This window comes from Cololabis saira, chromosome 10, assembly GCF_033807715.1.
Source record: "Cololabis saira isolate AMF1-May2022 chromosome 10, fColSai1.1, whole genome shotgun sequence".
In the NCBI taxonomy this organism is placed as follows: domain Eukaryota; kingdom Metazoa; phylum Chordata; class Actinopteri; order Beloniformes; family Belonidae; genus Cololabis; species Cololabis saira.
Window position 1 is genome coordinate 14,339,496 of NC_084596.1, and position 13,986 is coordinate 14,353,481.

The 13,986-nt window shown below is 44.5% G+C and overlaps 1 protein-coding gene across 1 annotated transcript; it reads left to right on the top strand.

The window, feature by feature from the left end:
* The first annotated feature begins 357 nt into the window (after positions 1–357).
* LOC133451871 (transmembrane protein 200C) lies at positions 358–13,608 on the top strand. Its single transcript, XM_061731020.1, has 2 exons — positions 358–465; positions 11,302–13,608. Exon 2 carries the CDS (start codon positions 11,335–11,337, stop codon positions 12,877–12,879), a length of 1,545 nt encoding a protein of 514 aa, XP_061587004.1. The 5' UTR covers positions 358–465; positions 11,302–11,334; the 3' UTR covers positions 12,880–13,608.
* Positions 13,609–13,986: the final 378 nt, after the last annotated feature.

Below are 13,986 nucleotides of genomic sequence, written 5' to 3' on the forward strand. Positions count from 1 at the left end.
AGTGTAATGAGATTGTACTGTTTATTATTATTTTCGATTTCGGTTTCGGCCACAAATTTTCATTTTGGTGCATCACTACTAAATACTACTGCATTGTTCCAAAATTATTAATTCTGTCTCAAATTATTCTAGGGGGGGACAGCTTTACTAATGGGGGGGACTTGTCCCCCCTCTCCCCCCCGGGATTTTCGCCCCTGCATTTAGGTAGGTATCTGGTTTAAAAAATACATATATTTGGAACACGAAGCATTCATTTTAATGTTCCTCTCTTTTTTCCCCCCCACGTTGCCCAATAATCAGCAGCCGTAGAGATGCGGTCGGCCCGCCCCTGCCGGCTCTATTGTGAATCCGCGTTCATCTGGAAACCACTCTTCCATCCTCGGCACCAGAGTGGCGCACACCGCCGTGCACATCTGAGCAGGAGCGCGCCTTTGAAGATGCTCGATTGTCAAGACACAGTCATTGGTAAGAAAAAAAAACGCGCTGTTTCGTGATTTAATCTCTTTCCTCCTTTTGCATCTCGCTGTTTTTGCCAGCAGTTCCTGCGCTTTTACCTCCAGCTGATCACCAGGGCGCCCGCTTTTTACGGCCAGATATTAACATTGTTTCCAGGTGGAACCTATTTCGGAAGTCCTTCGATTTGCGCGACATTTTAGTTTGATAATATTATTTTCATACGGAATATATCGAGTTTTTGTGTCAGGAGGGCGTTGGACTTGAAGCCCTTCGCGTTGGAATCAATTTACTTTTTCCGTGTAATGGTTTTTCCTGGTTATTGTCGTGCATGTATAACATATAAACGTGGATCTTTTCATCCTGGCCAACTTTTTTGTAGCCGTCATTGCCGTTGGATACTTATTTCTAAGAAACTCGGGGGGGAAAGGACATATTTAGTGAATGATTTAGACAGAGGGGCCATACTATAGCGCACAGCCCCGAGTTGCAGTAGTAGTTATGGAAGCATGGGCTTCATCAGGCCGTGGGAGGAATGGATGTGTTTGTCATGTGTCTTCACCTTGTCAGCCGCCCCCCCACCCCTCCAAAAATAATAAAATAAAACTGTTAGTCTTTCAGCCGTCGCCGTGCATGGCTCTGGACATTTTCAGGGACACCTCCAGCTCCGCGGCGGCTTGTGTTTTTTTTTTTCTTCGCGGGATTTTCCAGCAGAAGGGAAACAGATGCGCCGTAATGTCAACAGACGATTACTCATGCAACACTGCGCAAAAAAAAAAAAAAAAAAAAAAAAAAAAAAAAAATGTGCGCCCCCGCAGCTCGGACGAGCTGAGCGTTAAAGGCTGATTTATGGTCCCGCGTTACACTAACGCAGAGGCTACGCCGTAGGGTTGCGCGTCGCCGCGTACCCTACGGCGTCGATTTAACGCAGAACCATAATTCAGGCTTTATCAGAGCTCCCCCCCATCCTCTGTCCAGGAAGACGGAGCGAGGGACGCGGCGGCTTCCTGCTTCAGCACCGCGGACAGAGACAGCACCACAGTCCACACCCACCTCCTCCACGCTGCGATGATGCCCCGCTCCCTCCACACACACAGCTCTGCCCACGCCTTAAGCCCAAATTATGGTTTCGCGTTAAATCGACGCAGAGCCTACGGCGTAGGGAACGCAGCGACGCGCACCCTACACCGTAGGCTCTGCGTTGGTTTAACGCGGAACCATAAATCAGCCTTTGTCAGCTCTAGTGCAGGTCCACTTGCTCTCGCCCAGGAGGCTTTTGAGTGCTTATTGGACGTGATATATAAAGAAAGTTGCTATAAACAGCACCTGAGTACCTGAGTACCTGAGTACCTGAGTACCGGTGTCGTGCCAAAAAGTGATTGCCTGCCAGAATCTGATTTCTCCCCTGAAAATGGGTCTACAGTTAATGAAAGGTTGTTTCTACCTAAATATGATTTGATCTCATTCTTGAGCTTCATAATACAAACACTACAGCTCACAGGGTTGCTTTTAACTCTTTTAAAGGACCATTACAACACAAAATAGGCATTTTCCCCTGCCAAAAATGGATTGAAGGCCAAATACAGTTAATGAAAAGTTGTTTCTGTCTAAATATGACTTGATCTCATTCTTGAGCTTCATTATCTGAAAATCTGATGTTTTAGCGCTATCGCTCAACGGGCTGCTGTGCGCGCTCCCACGGCCAGAAATCAGAAGAAATCAAATCCTGGCAGGCGATCACTTTTTGGCACAACACAGGTCCACTTGCTCTCGCCCAGGAGGCTTTTGAGTGCTTATTGGACGTGATATATATAAAGAAAGTTGCTATAAACAGCACCTGAGTAGCCTACCTGAGTACCTGAGCACCAGTGTGGTGTTTGCAGAAGCTCAGGTGCAGAACTCCATGTTATTATCCACTTTTATGTGGAAATGCGTGTCATAACTTCAATCATAAAGAGATTTCTGGGCCTTCGTCGTGATTGTTTTTGAGAGCTTAAAACCCCTCCACGAGTTCCCGCTTTGAAAATAGAATTGTGAAAGAAGTTAATTGTGAAACAAAAGCATACGTCAAGCACAGTTAAGTGAAATTAGTCAAATTAAACATCCAGCAACAGCACAATCAAGGTGGGAGACAGAGATCTTAACGTCGTGTGGCTGTAAATCATCTGCAGCTGTTTGTAATCATGCTCTAATGGAGAATCTTGGATGTTCTAAGTACGGGGGTTAGTATCTGTACATCATCCTTGCACACAATCCCTTTTCAGATAAGGTGTGTATACATTTAACCAGCAGCAAGTCGCATCTTGTTCAAACATTCTATGTAATTAAAATCTAAATCTTTGATAATAAAACTCCATAGCCCTTTTAAATGTATTTATACTGTGCATAGACAAAATAATAGGTAATTGTTTAGTAATAGATAGCGGCTGTTTCATATGGTGCTTTTCTTTTTAAGTCAGAAATCAGAAATGGGAATATTGTCACAAACACAGCATCAGACAGTGAGTCTTTCCAAATGTCAAACTAGTCATTGCTGCTGTTGCCATTGCAAGCAAAACTCAGTTAAAACAAAGTTGTATCAAGTATAGCACATGCAGTATAAAATAAATTCCACTGACACAAAGTAAATTACTATGTAAATAAAATAATAAAAACCTGGCGTAAACAGTGAAGTTTGCTGAATGTTTTTCTCTGTTGATTCAGGTAGCGGAGATATTAGATTCGGAGTGTGGGGTAGTTCAGGTTTGTCTAACTTTCCCACTTAGAACTCCAACTTCAGGTTGGAACTATACTACTTGGATCCAGTTGAAACTTCCAATTTAGAGTTCAGAGTTCTGAGTATAAATGGTATAAAGTGAATTAAATGTTTGTCAGACTTGAGCTGGGTAAATAAATGAAAGGCACCATGGGGATTTGTGACTTACCAACTAACTCCACGTCACCTTGGCCGTCATTGTTTGGGATAGAGGCTGGTCAGTCTCCACTCTTCCTTTTGCCGCATCATTCTTCTTCTGTAAGCTTTTGTGCCCTCGGGCTCTTTTATTTCATAAATGCCACCAGCTGTTTGAGTGTGGAACAGCTCAGTCCAGAATCCTCAGTGTATTTTTAGATAATAAGGAGTTGTAACCATTGTTAATGAATAAAACAACATCAGTTTTTGTTTTGAGGCCATTCATTCTTTTGGAGAGTGACAGCAGTTTGCTTAACACTGGTAGTCGACCTCAGCAGATTTATAACAAGGTGGTAGTGACCCAAAGGAGACGAAGTCCTTGTTCAGCCTTTTATGTACACTTATAAAGGTAAAATGACTTCAGGTTGTCTGTAGGGATGCTAGCCACAGCATCACTTACTGTAAGTGGAATGATAATGTTTTTGTCTTGTCAGAGGTTTAAAATAGCAGTTTATTTTGACTCGGGTATTGCTCTAAGGCCAAACGCTAATTGCTATTTTGCTGCAAATACATACTTGGTTCTCACTCAAAACTACTTCAATTCATGTTGTTTTGGACCTTTTTGAAAGTTTCCATCAAATAATGGACACAGGATTGTTTCCAAAATGTTCCTTTAAGGTGGAGCCAATCCCCCTGTGGCCCTGCCTCTAAAACCATTCAGGACGGTTGTGCTTCTTCCTTGTTCCACAGTTTTAACAGCATCGTCTAGTCTGAAATGAATAATCATAAAAAGCAAAGAAAAAAATGAAATGCAAAAATGAAATCTAACTAAAGCTGTTATGGTGTGTTGTTGAGTGGTTCATGGTTGCTGTTTTCCTGTGTAATGTGCTGAATGTGAATGACGCTGTCATCTTGAAGCATATCTGTGCTGGTTGATGGATTTGGGTGAAAATCAGGAAAGGGGACGGTTGGTAGAGTAAATCGGAGGGAGAACAGAGTCAGGAAGAGAAAGGAAGCCAGAGCGAGGTGGAGACAACATGCCTGCTGGCTTCTTGTCTGGACATATTACGTTTTCATGTGTTGATGAAACACCAGGATGCAACAAGATAAATGGCACTCTTGTTCTCTCCCTACAACATGGGTATTTTTCTCTGTTATTCCGTGCACTAATGTGCTTTCAGGGGGTTTAGTGCAAAAGCAAATTCTATCTGTTGAATAATCTCCGATACAGGGCTGGATAAAGCTGAGAGCAGCCCACTGGGCAATAAATAGCCAGTAAACCTCCCTCCCCCCATTTTTATATGCCATAATTAATTCATTTCATTATCATTTTAACCTTGTGATCACTATCATTGTTACTGTTTTATTCCTCTTAGAGATTTAATCATATTACAGTTTTTAAGACAAATGAAAATTGGTTGATAAGACACTCTCCTCAGTTCAATTTCATATGCTAATTTGCATTAACATTTGCATTTCATGGCTATAACACATTAAAAGATAGGATATGAGGGCAATTTTGTGCTTGTAAGTAGAAGAAAACATGATGATGTTACTTCAAAGAGATGATGTCAACAGGTGAATGTAATGATAAATGGGTACAAAAGCTGTATTCATGAAAGACTGCGTCTCTGAGGAGCGAAGATGGGTGTAGAGAATCTCCACTCTGACAACAAATGTGACAAAATCATTGAAATGCTGAAGGAAAATGTTCCTCAAAGAAATACTGGAAGGGATTCGTATATTTCTCTTTCTATTCTCTCTTCTATTCATCAATATAAACCGCATGAGCAGGCGATTGCTGTGGTAAACCTTTTGTCATACTCCATAACATTGGGCTGTATCCAAACATGGTACACAAAACTCTACCGACACAAAAGGAGCATTATGTGAACCTTTTCCAGGGGTAGCGTCTCTGGAGGCACCTGAGAGGAAGCGTGTATCACGGTCAGATAAATCATTATTCCAGATCGTTTTTGGAAGAAATGAGCACCATGTGCTCAGAGGAAAGAAGAAAAAAGGAGGTCCAGACTGTCCTTGGCAAAGCTCATCTGCACTCCCACCGCAACATTAATACAGTAAAGTACAATCAGAGTTTGAGGCAACATATGCTGCTTTCTAGCTGTTAACTGAGAACAGAAATTATTACCGTTGTCTCTGTAAATAACAAATGATGAGAAAGAAAAATAGGTTAATCTTGATGATAAGAGGCACACAATCTAGAAATATGGGTGAGGCTTAAAGCTTAAACAGTTCTTTATGATTATATGGACTTGCAGTGACATCATACTGGATGATTGATGACTTTGAAGGTAATGCAGATTGTTTTTTCTTTTCGACGCATATATGAATCAATCACACTGACTGCTTTTTTTATTAGTGGCTCCTGAACTCGAAATCCAGTGCTGAACAGGAACGAGTTAACAAGGATACGTCCATGACTTACAAATGTTGATGTTCTTGTAAACTCCAAATAGATACACATACACGAGGGAGATGTTCTTAAAATAATCCTTTTGTTTCCATTCAAGTAAACAACTGAATCCTACTTTTAAAGTGAACTTGTTCCAGGTTCAGGTCAGGTGGCAGCAGCTTTAGAAGAGAGTCCCAGACCTTGTTCCGGCCAGCCACTTCCTCCAGCTCCTGTGATCCCAGGCCAACCAAGAAATATCATCTCTGCAGCTTGTTCTGGGTCTGCCGCTGGGCCTTCTGCTAGTTGGAGATGGCTGAAACAACTCCCCGGGCGGCAGAATAACCCGAACCAACTCAGTCAACCCCTCAAGATGTGGAGGAGCAGCAGTTCCTCTCAGGGTCCTTCCTCGGTACCCGAGCTTCTCACCCTGTCTCTAAAGGCCCAACACACCAAGCCGACTGTCGGCCGCCGGGCCGTCGATGAGCGTCGGTGCGCGTCTGTCGGCCTCAGTGTGTCCCGCACGTCGCCACAGGTCGGCCGCCCGTCTGCAGCTTTTCAGCCGATTCGACATGTCGAATCGGCGTCGGCCGTCGGTCAAACAGCTCACTCTGTGATTGGCTGTTCAGGTAGCGAATCAGTGCACGAGAAGAGAAACGGAAGTGACGAAAGCAAACAAACAAACGGCGAAGGATAAGAGGACACACACAGATGGCTCTGCTCCCATGTAGTGCGGTTTCTTCTTATTTTTCGCCTCCGCCTCCTCTTTTCTTCTTCCACAAGCTGAAGGCCAGGCGAGGGCTGACAACGCCAGTGCCAATTCTTTATTCTTACGCATTGTGGTAGAGAGAGTGGTGTGGAAATGTGGTGTGAATATGAAGCCTATTTGTTTTGTTTACTGCTTCCCAGAGCTTCCGGTTTTCCCTTGTTTTTGAGTGAATACAGACTACCGCTGCCGGCTGGTATGGAGGGGAATAACCTCTCACGCATGCGCAGAACGTACGTGCTAGTTGGCCGTTGGGTGTCGTCTTTGCAGTGTGTCCAAGTGCTTCTTTTTGAGCCCGACACAGGCGACGCGAGGCAACACAGCAGTCGGCCGACAGCGGGCGACGTCGGGTTGCTGTGTCCTCGGCTTAAGGGAGAGTCCAGCAATCCTGCCGAGGAAAGCCATTTCGGCTATTCACAATTTCGTTATCTTAATCACTCCCCACAACTCCATAGGCAGAAACATAGAGCCTACCCTCACCTGAGTCTTGCCTTTTGGCTCAACTCTCTTCCCTACAACAGAGTCCATTCTACTATGGATGTAACATAAATCCAGCTATTGATCTCCATCCTTCCCTCACTTGTGAGCATGACCCCTCCATGTGAGTTTTGGAAGCCGAGGGTCAGCACGTTGTGGCCTACGCTTTTGACTGCCAATCAAACCACATGGAAGCCACGCCCATGCTCATCATTCGGACCGAGCCCTGCCAGATAAATATTTAGTGAAGGATTATATTAATAACATCTCACTATAACTGTATGTGCATGTATTTGGAGTTCACAAGAACATCAACATTTGTAATGACTCATTACAAAAGTTTACAAGTCATGAAAGTATACTTGTTAACTCTTTTCTGTTCAGCGCTGGGTTTGGAGTTCAGGAGCCACTAATGAATAAAGCAGTCAGTGTGATTGATTCAGATATTCGTCAAAAAGAAAAACCAATCTGCATAACCTTCAAAATCATCAATCACCCAGAATAATGTCTTGTAAATCACTGCAAGTCCTTGTAACCATGATGAATTGTTTAAGCTTTGAGCTTTGAGCTTGGAGCTTTTCCCGTTTTTCTAGATTTTGTGCCTCTTATCATCAAGAGTAACCTACTTTAGAACATGATTTAATCCACAAATCCATAAAACGAGAACATTTTGTAATGTTTAAGAGTTTAATGGCCATGCGATTACTAGCTTGTGTCGTTTACATCTTACTCAGATTAATTAGAAACCACTCATGAATAAAGTGATTTGCATTGATTCCCAGATATTCACAAACTAATTATCTGTCAAGCATTAATTAAGTAAAGGATCTCTCAGTTTGTTTTCTGTCAATCATCATTGCCTGTTACATATCTGTGATTTTTAAGATATTTCTTTAACAACCAATCCCTGCTAAGCAGTTCCCGTGGCCACTGCATTGTTTCTTAATAAACTGATCATTAACTAATGATAAGTTGATTAAAACTTGCTTAGGGGTTGCCAGGTAACAAATGAGGGACATCTTCTCACAGGGCTCTCGCTCGACTTCCGCTGTAGCTCACTGTGTGTAAGGAACAGAGCATGTTTGGTCTCCATTTCAGAAAAAGTAAGTCTGTTGAATTTGTGAAGCATCCCCCAGGACTGCGCTGAAGTTTAGTGACATGTACCAAACTGACACATGACGGTGTGTACGTTAATGGATGTTGACATCGCTGGGGTCGTCACAATGCTGAGCTCCTCATCTGAATGCCCATCAGCTGTCGAACCAACTTCAGTGAAAACATGTAGCCTTACTGCCTCCAAAGTTTACATAATTCAAAGTGAGTAGCGTTAAAGCCCTAAGAAAACTTGTGTTGTTCATTTAAAGGTAGGCTAAGCAATTTGTGGATGATGTCACATCTGTTGTTATTTGAACAAATCAACAGTGAAACAGGGCGAGCCAACTCCTCCCTCTCCCTCCTGTTTGTCACGGGTGTGGTTTGTTAAGGACCCAAATGCAGGAGAGCAGGAGGCAGGAGTTGCAAAAAAACAGGATTTATTTATCAAAAACAAGAACCAAAAACGCTGCAGAGCAGGATTAATAAAAACAAGAGAGCAAAAACCAAAAACCTGACAGGACACATGGAGGGAGGAAACAGTACGGACCGACATGGAGCAGGGAAAGACAAGACCAGATATACCAAGGGGATAACGAGACACAGGTGCGGACAATCAGGGCAGATGGAACACAGGAGGAGCAGAACTGAAAACACAGACTGGGGGAAATGTCAAACCCTGACACTGTTGCTCTCCAAGAAATATTGTCTGGAGCAATGTTTGTTATGGTTTTAGGGATTACGGTAATCCCTTGTTTTTCACGGGGGTTACGTTCCAATCCCCGTGATAGGTGAAATCCACAAAGTAGCAACCTTTGTTTTTTTTTATACAAGGCTTCAAATTGCGGAGATCAGCCCCGCCCCACCGCAACCCGAGTAATTGGATTTGAACGGGAGAAAATAAAAAATTATTAAGAAAAAAAAATACAATACGTACAGTAGGACAAATTGTGACTTGCGCGTATTTCACTGCTTTTTTGACTGCCGCTGCATCCTGACTCGCTCTGTAGCGTCTTTTTCTTCTAAAGCCCCTGATGCAGGTGTGTTTTTTCGAGAAAAGAAAATAGTTATGGGTAGTTGTTGTCGCTCTTTTTTCTTCTGGGGAAAAAGATTGACATGCCACCATTGGTTATATCAGAGACGTTCAATAAACGAGACAGCCCACTAAGGTTCGAGTTCCTGTATCAGTGTCACGTGACTGCCCCGCCCCTTTAGGAGACTAACAGCAGGTCCTGAGTCTATTGAGTCCTATGGGAAAAGTGAACGTGAGCACAGAGATTATTACCAATTCCCTCACCCCATAGTAACCTAAGTAAATATGGGACCCATTTTTCAAAAGCCACAAACCTTCTGAACATTCTGACACCAAAATGGCAATTTTCAGACCGACAGATTAGGAGAAAATGAACTTTGTTTGAGACCTGTCTCTGTCTGAGCAACGTACTCTCGCGAGATTTGGCTCTCATCGTTTTCCCATCGGATAAAATGAAGTTTAAAACTATAAAACTTGCTTCTTTGCCTAATAATACTGTTATTTTTATTATTTAAGTCTTTCTGGAAGAAAGTTGTACTGTACTGAAGTGAGGTCAGAGGGGCGACCACGCCCACTTAGGAGACAGGAAGTGTATACCATTTCATACCATTGGCAGTAATGGTAATGCGCTATGTTCTGTATAGAGGATCTTTGGTTATATTTGAGAACTGTAATGAACGATTCATCAAAGGGTCCCGTTCTTGAGCTTCTCGTTGAAGTTCATTGGCCATTTTCAGCATTGTTGCTAAGCGACCATCGTTATTGACACAGGAAGTGAAGAAGCGGGGAGACTGTTTAGCCAATCAGAATGCAGAACCTGATGCACAATGCAAATCCGTGAAGCAGTGAGACGGTGAAAGGTGAAGTGCGTTATAGCAAGGGATTGCTGTACACTCCTCGCATGCTGTTTCCAGTGCACCGAGATTTTTCTTTTTTTTGGATGTTGGGGGGATTTTCACCAAATGAGATAAAAGGTGTTCTGTTGTAAAACTTGTGTAGAATCGCGTACCCTACCTTTAATGTGCCTAAGTACAAAAGAAAGACACTGGCTGTTTTCAAAAATGCACACTGTGTACTGTGCAAACAATGCAGTATGAAATGTGTATTGCAAACTGGGTCATAGCTGTACACACCAAATGGTAGCAGTGCACTGCTTTATGAGACACAATATGCAAAGTAGTTATCTATTGTACATTGGATATTTTCCCAGAAGTAGACACCAGTGGCAGAAGACGCTAGTGCATACTACATGTGGCAAAATCAGTGTACACTGGCACTGTAATATGCGATTACTGTACGTTATTTTTGTTTCTTTTAGTCACAGTTCTTTTTGTCAAACAAAGAACATGATGCCCTTGACTGCTTAAGCTGAGCCAAGTGGGGGTTTGTTTTAAGAAATGGAGTCTAAACTTTACAGGCTTTTGGGCCAAGGCTCTTTTCCAGGCTCTCACCCACCAAGCTGGTGTTCTTTTTAAATCCCTTTTGTTCCCCGAGCTCCACCTGTAGGCTCACCGTCTATGGAGAAGGATTGAGTTATATTTGTTACACCCAGTATCTCTGTGTACATCTAGGGATTTATTAGATTGGACTCCAATGCAAAAGTTCAAGCGTTTATCATTAAGAAAACCTTAGACGTCTCCATTGCAAGAATTGTGTGACAGAAATAACAGTTGTATAGAACTGACAGGATATTGATATTCCCAAAAATGTTGTATTATTCCTTTAATACCTTCATCATTTTGATTAACACTGTGTTTCAGGGTGCAGAGTGCTTATTACCAATTGGATTTTCAACTAATCCAGTTACAACACGGTATTTCTTAGAGTGAACCCGGGGCCTGTGAGGGATGTGTGATTTAGCCGTTAATGTGGGATATATTTGCATTACATGCAGAAAATACAAATACATAGCCTCAGACCGTTTCAATCCCCTCGTGAGTCCTGAGTAAATCTAACATTCTTGGCACACACTCGATGTTTAGATAGGAAAAAGTTCTTAGTTAGATTGTGGCTTGGTGAGTTGGGCGTAATACTGGTTTGTTTTGGCTCGGATATGATAAGATGACACAATTCCCCAGTGTCCAAAAATGTAAAATGGAGCTGTTTTACTGTGGGTGACTGTGGGAATCTGCTAGTTTGCCTCCTGTGAACACCCTCCTCTCTGTTTTGTGTTCTCACAGACTGAGTGGAAAGCCTGCTGTCCAGTCGGCACCATGATCGCCACCGGGGGCCTGCTGCGCATGAACCGGCGCCAGGACTCCCTCCGATCCAAAAACCGGGCGGAAAACAAGCGGAAGCGGAAATCCAAGAAAAAAAAGAAGAACGATGTGGTGGTGGTGAAGGGGAAGCTCAATCTCTGCTCTCCGGCTGGTTTTGTGGCCGCCGTGGGCGTGGCGGTTCTCGTGGTGGGGATTACCATGGCGGTACTGGGCTACTGGCCCAGCCAGAGCCAGCAGGAGTACCAGGAACGCCGGAGAACGGGAGCTTCACACGGCAGCAGGACGAACTCCAAAAGTCCACCCGCGTCCACCAACGTGACCCTGGATAAGCTTTCCTCTGGCCAAGCGAATGCGTTCAACCACAGCCAGTCCAACAGCAGCGTCTCCGAACCCTCGTCCCGCTGCGGCTTCCTCTGTGACTTCCTGGATAACTACCTGTACTCAGACAATCTCAAGGTCTTGGGACCTCTGGTGATGGGAATTGGCATTTTTCTCTTTATCTGTGCCAATGCCGTCCTCCACGAAAACCGAGACAAGAAAACTAAAATCATTAACCTGAGAGACATTTACTCCACGGTCATAGATCTGCACAGCATTCGCTCGAAGGAATACTCGCCTCTGAACGGCCTGGTGAACTATTCTCAGTCCAGGAGTGCCGAGGACTCGTCGGCATCGTTCCCGGCCAGCGGGATGCTCACCCGCAGCTCCTGGCCTTCCACCGGACTCCATTTGAAGGGGGAGTCCAGCTCAGATGAAGTATTCAGACGCGCCTCGTTGGCCAGCAGGCCGCGCAGCTGGTCCAGAGACGTCCAGACCTTCACGGACACCGTCTACAGCATCTACAAAGACTACAGCAATAGCAGCGAGCAGGCCCCGCAGCCGCGGCAGTGGGAGACCACCTCCATCGTCACCTCCTCCGTGAACGCTTTCACCCTCCCCGTGATCAAACTCAACAACTGTGAAGTGCAAGAGTCTGGGGGAGCGGGGGCGGAGCGACGTTCGGAGGAAGGAGCTTCCGCTTCTGAGGCCGCTGCTGAAAACCTCGCTGAGGAAGGACAGACGAGCAGCAGACAGGCCGACGAGATGGGTGGCGAGCAGAGGGAAGCGGTGATGATGTGCTCCCCGCCTCCCCATCTGAGCCAGGACGACATAAGCACAGAGACAGTTAATCAACGGGAGGTGTTGCAGGCTCAGCTGTTCCCCCACGTACCTGTTGCTACGGCGATGGGGTCAAACATGTCACTCCACTCCCTCACGGATCAGCCGAGGCTGGCGCGCCGCTGCAGCCTCACGGTGTCGGGGGGTCGTCAAGGTGACAGAGCCAGGCGTTTCAGCTGCCCCCGTCTGGAGCGCTCCAACAGCAAGGGCTACATCAAACTGACTGATCTGGGGGGCGAGTCCTTCGAGGCCCCCGACACGCACTCTTCTTCAGCGGCAGCGGAACAGGAAGCAGCCGGCACGGACGCAGCGGCGGCGGCAGAGGAAGGAGCTCAGGGAGAGGAAGACCTGGTGACGCCCAGCACCTCTACAGAATCCTAGACTTTTCTTTTTTTTAGCTGAAGAGAAACTCTGACATCTTGTTCTTTGCTTCGTACCTTCTCCTGCGATCGGTGACGAGTAGCCGGTCACGAAACAGGAAAGGAAACACAAAGAGCAAGCAACTAAGGACTATCGAAACATAGCCATGAACGCTCCGGAGCGACGCTCTTTATAAATAAATCACATCCACTGCTCAACATCCAGATGTAATTTTTCTATATTTTCAATGTAGCAGGAGCAATACTAAAGACTTGAAGGGAGTTTTGGTAAAGATTTGTTTAAAAAGACAAAGAAAAAGACTAGGAAATCCAGTGTGATGAGTTTTAACATGTTTTTTGTACAAGAGTAGGGCAAACATTGTAGCTTGTACACCTGCCAAAACTCTCACTGAGACCCGCCGTCCGACGTGTTGTACTGTAGCATCTCACCAATGCCGCAGAAAACTAACTAGTCTAGATTTGTTTGCTCTTCATAGTTCTGTGAATACCACGTGGATAGGTGAACTGAACTGAATCTCAGGTAGAAGTTTGGTTTAGGACTGAGACCGTAAGGACGAGGTCTTCCCTACATGTGCACAGGTGTTTGTTTAAAACATGCGTGGTTGAATAAATCTGACTGTAACACCTCTGTCGGGTCAAGTGAGTGTCCTTGTGTGCTATTAGACTCAATGCAGAACAGGTTGCTTGCTCAAAATACTCTTACTTATGGCATGGAAATTTGAAATAAAAAAGCTGAATCAAGTTGGAGTGTGAGTGATGACGTAGCGAACGCACGGATGATGTCGTACTCCTCACCTGGAGAGCAATAGTTCATGGTATTGCCTGCATTGTTTTATTAGTGACATTTGAAGCATAGAAGAATCTGCTGATTTGAAATGGCTGCAAGTTAAAGTGTAAAGTTGTGTCTGTAAATCAGGGGGTCAGCGTTGGCTCTGGAGAGTGCTGTCAAACACCAAACCAAACCAATCTTCTTTGTCTGAAACATCATTTGCAAAACTGGAGTAATGCCTTTTGTACAGGTACATGCATTTTTTTTTCTTTATCTTCTTTTTCTATTACAATACAAGTTGTCTCTAAGTGCTTTCAGAGCCAGAACATGACCCCCATG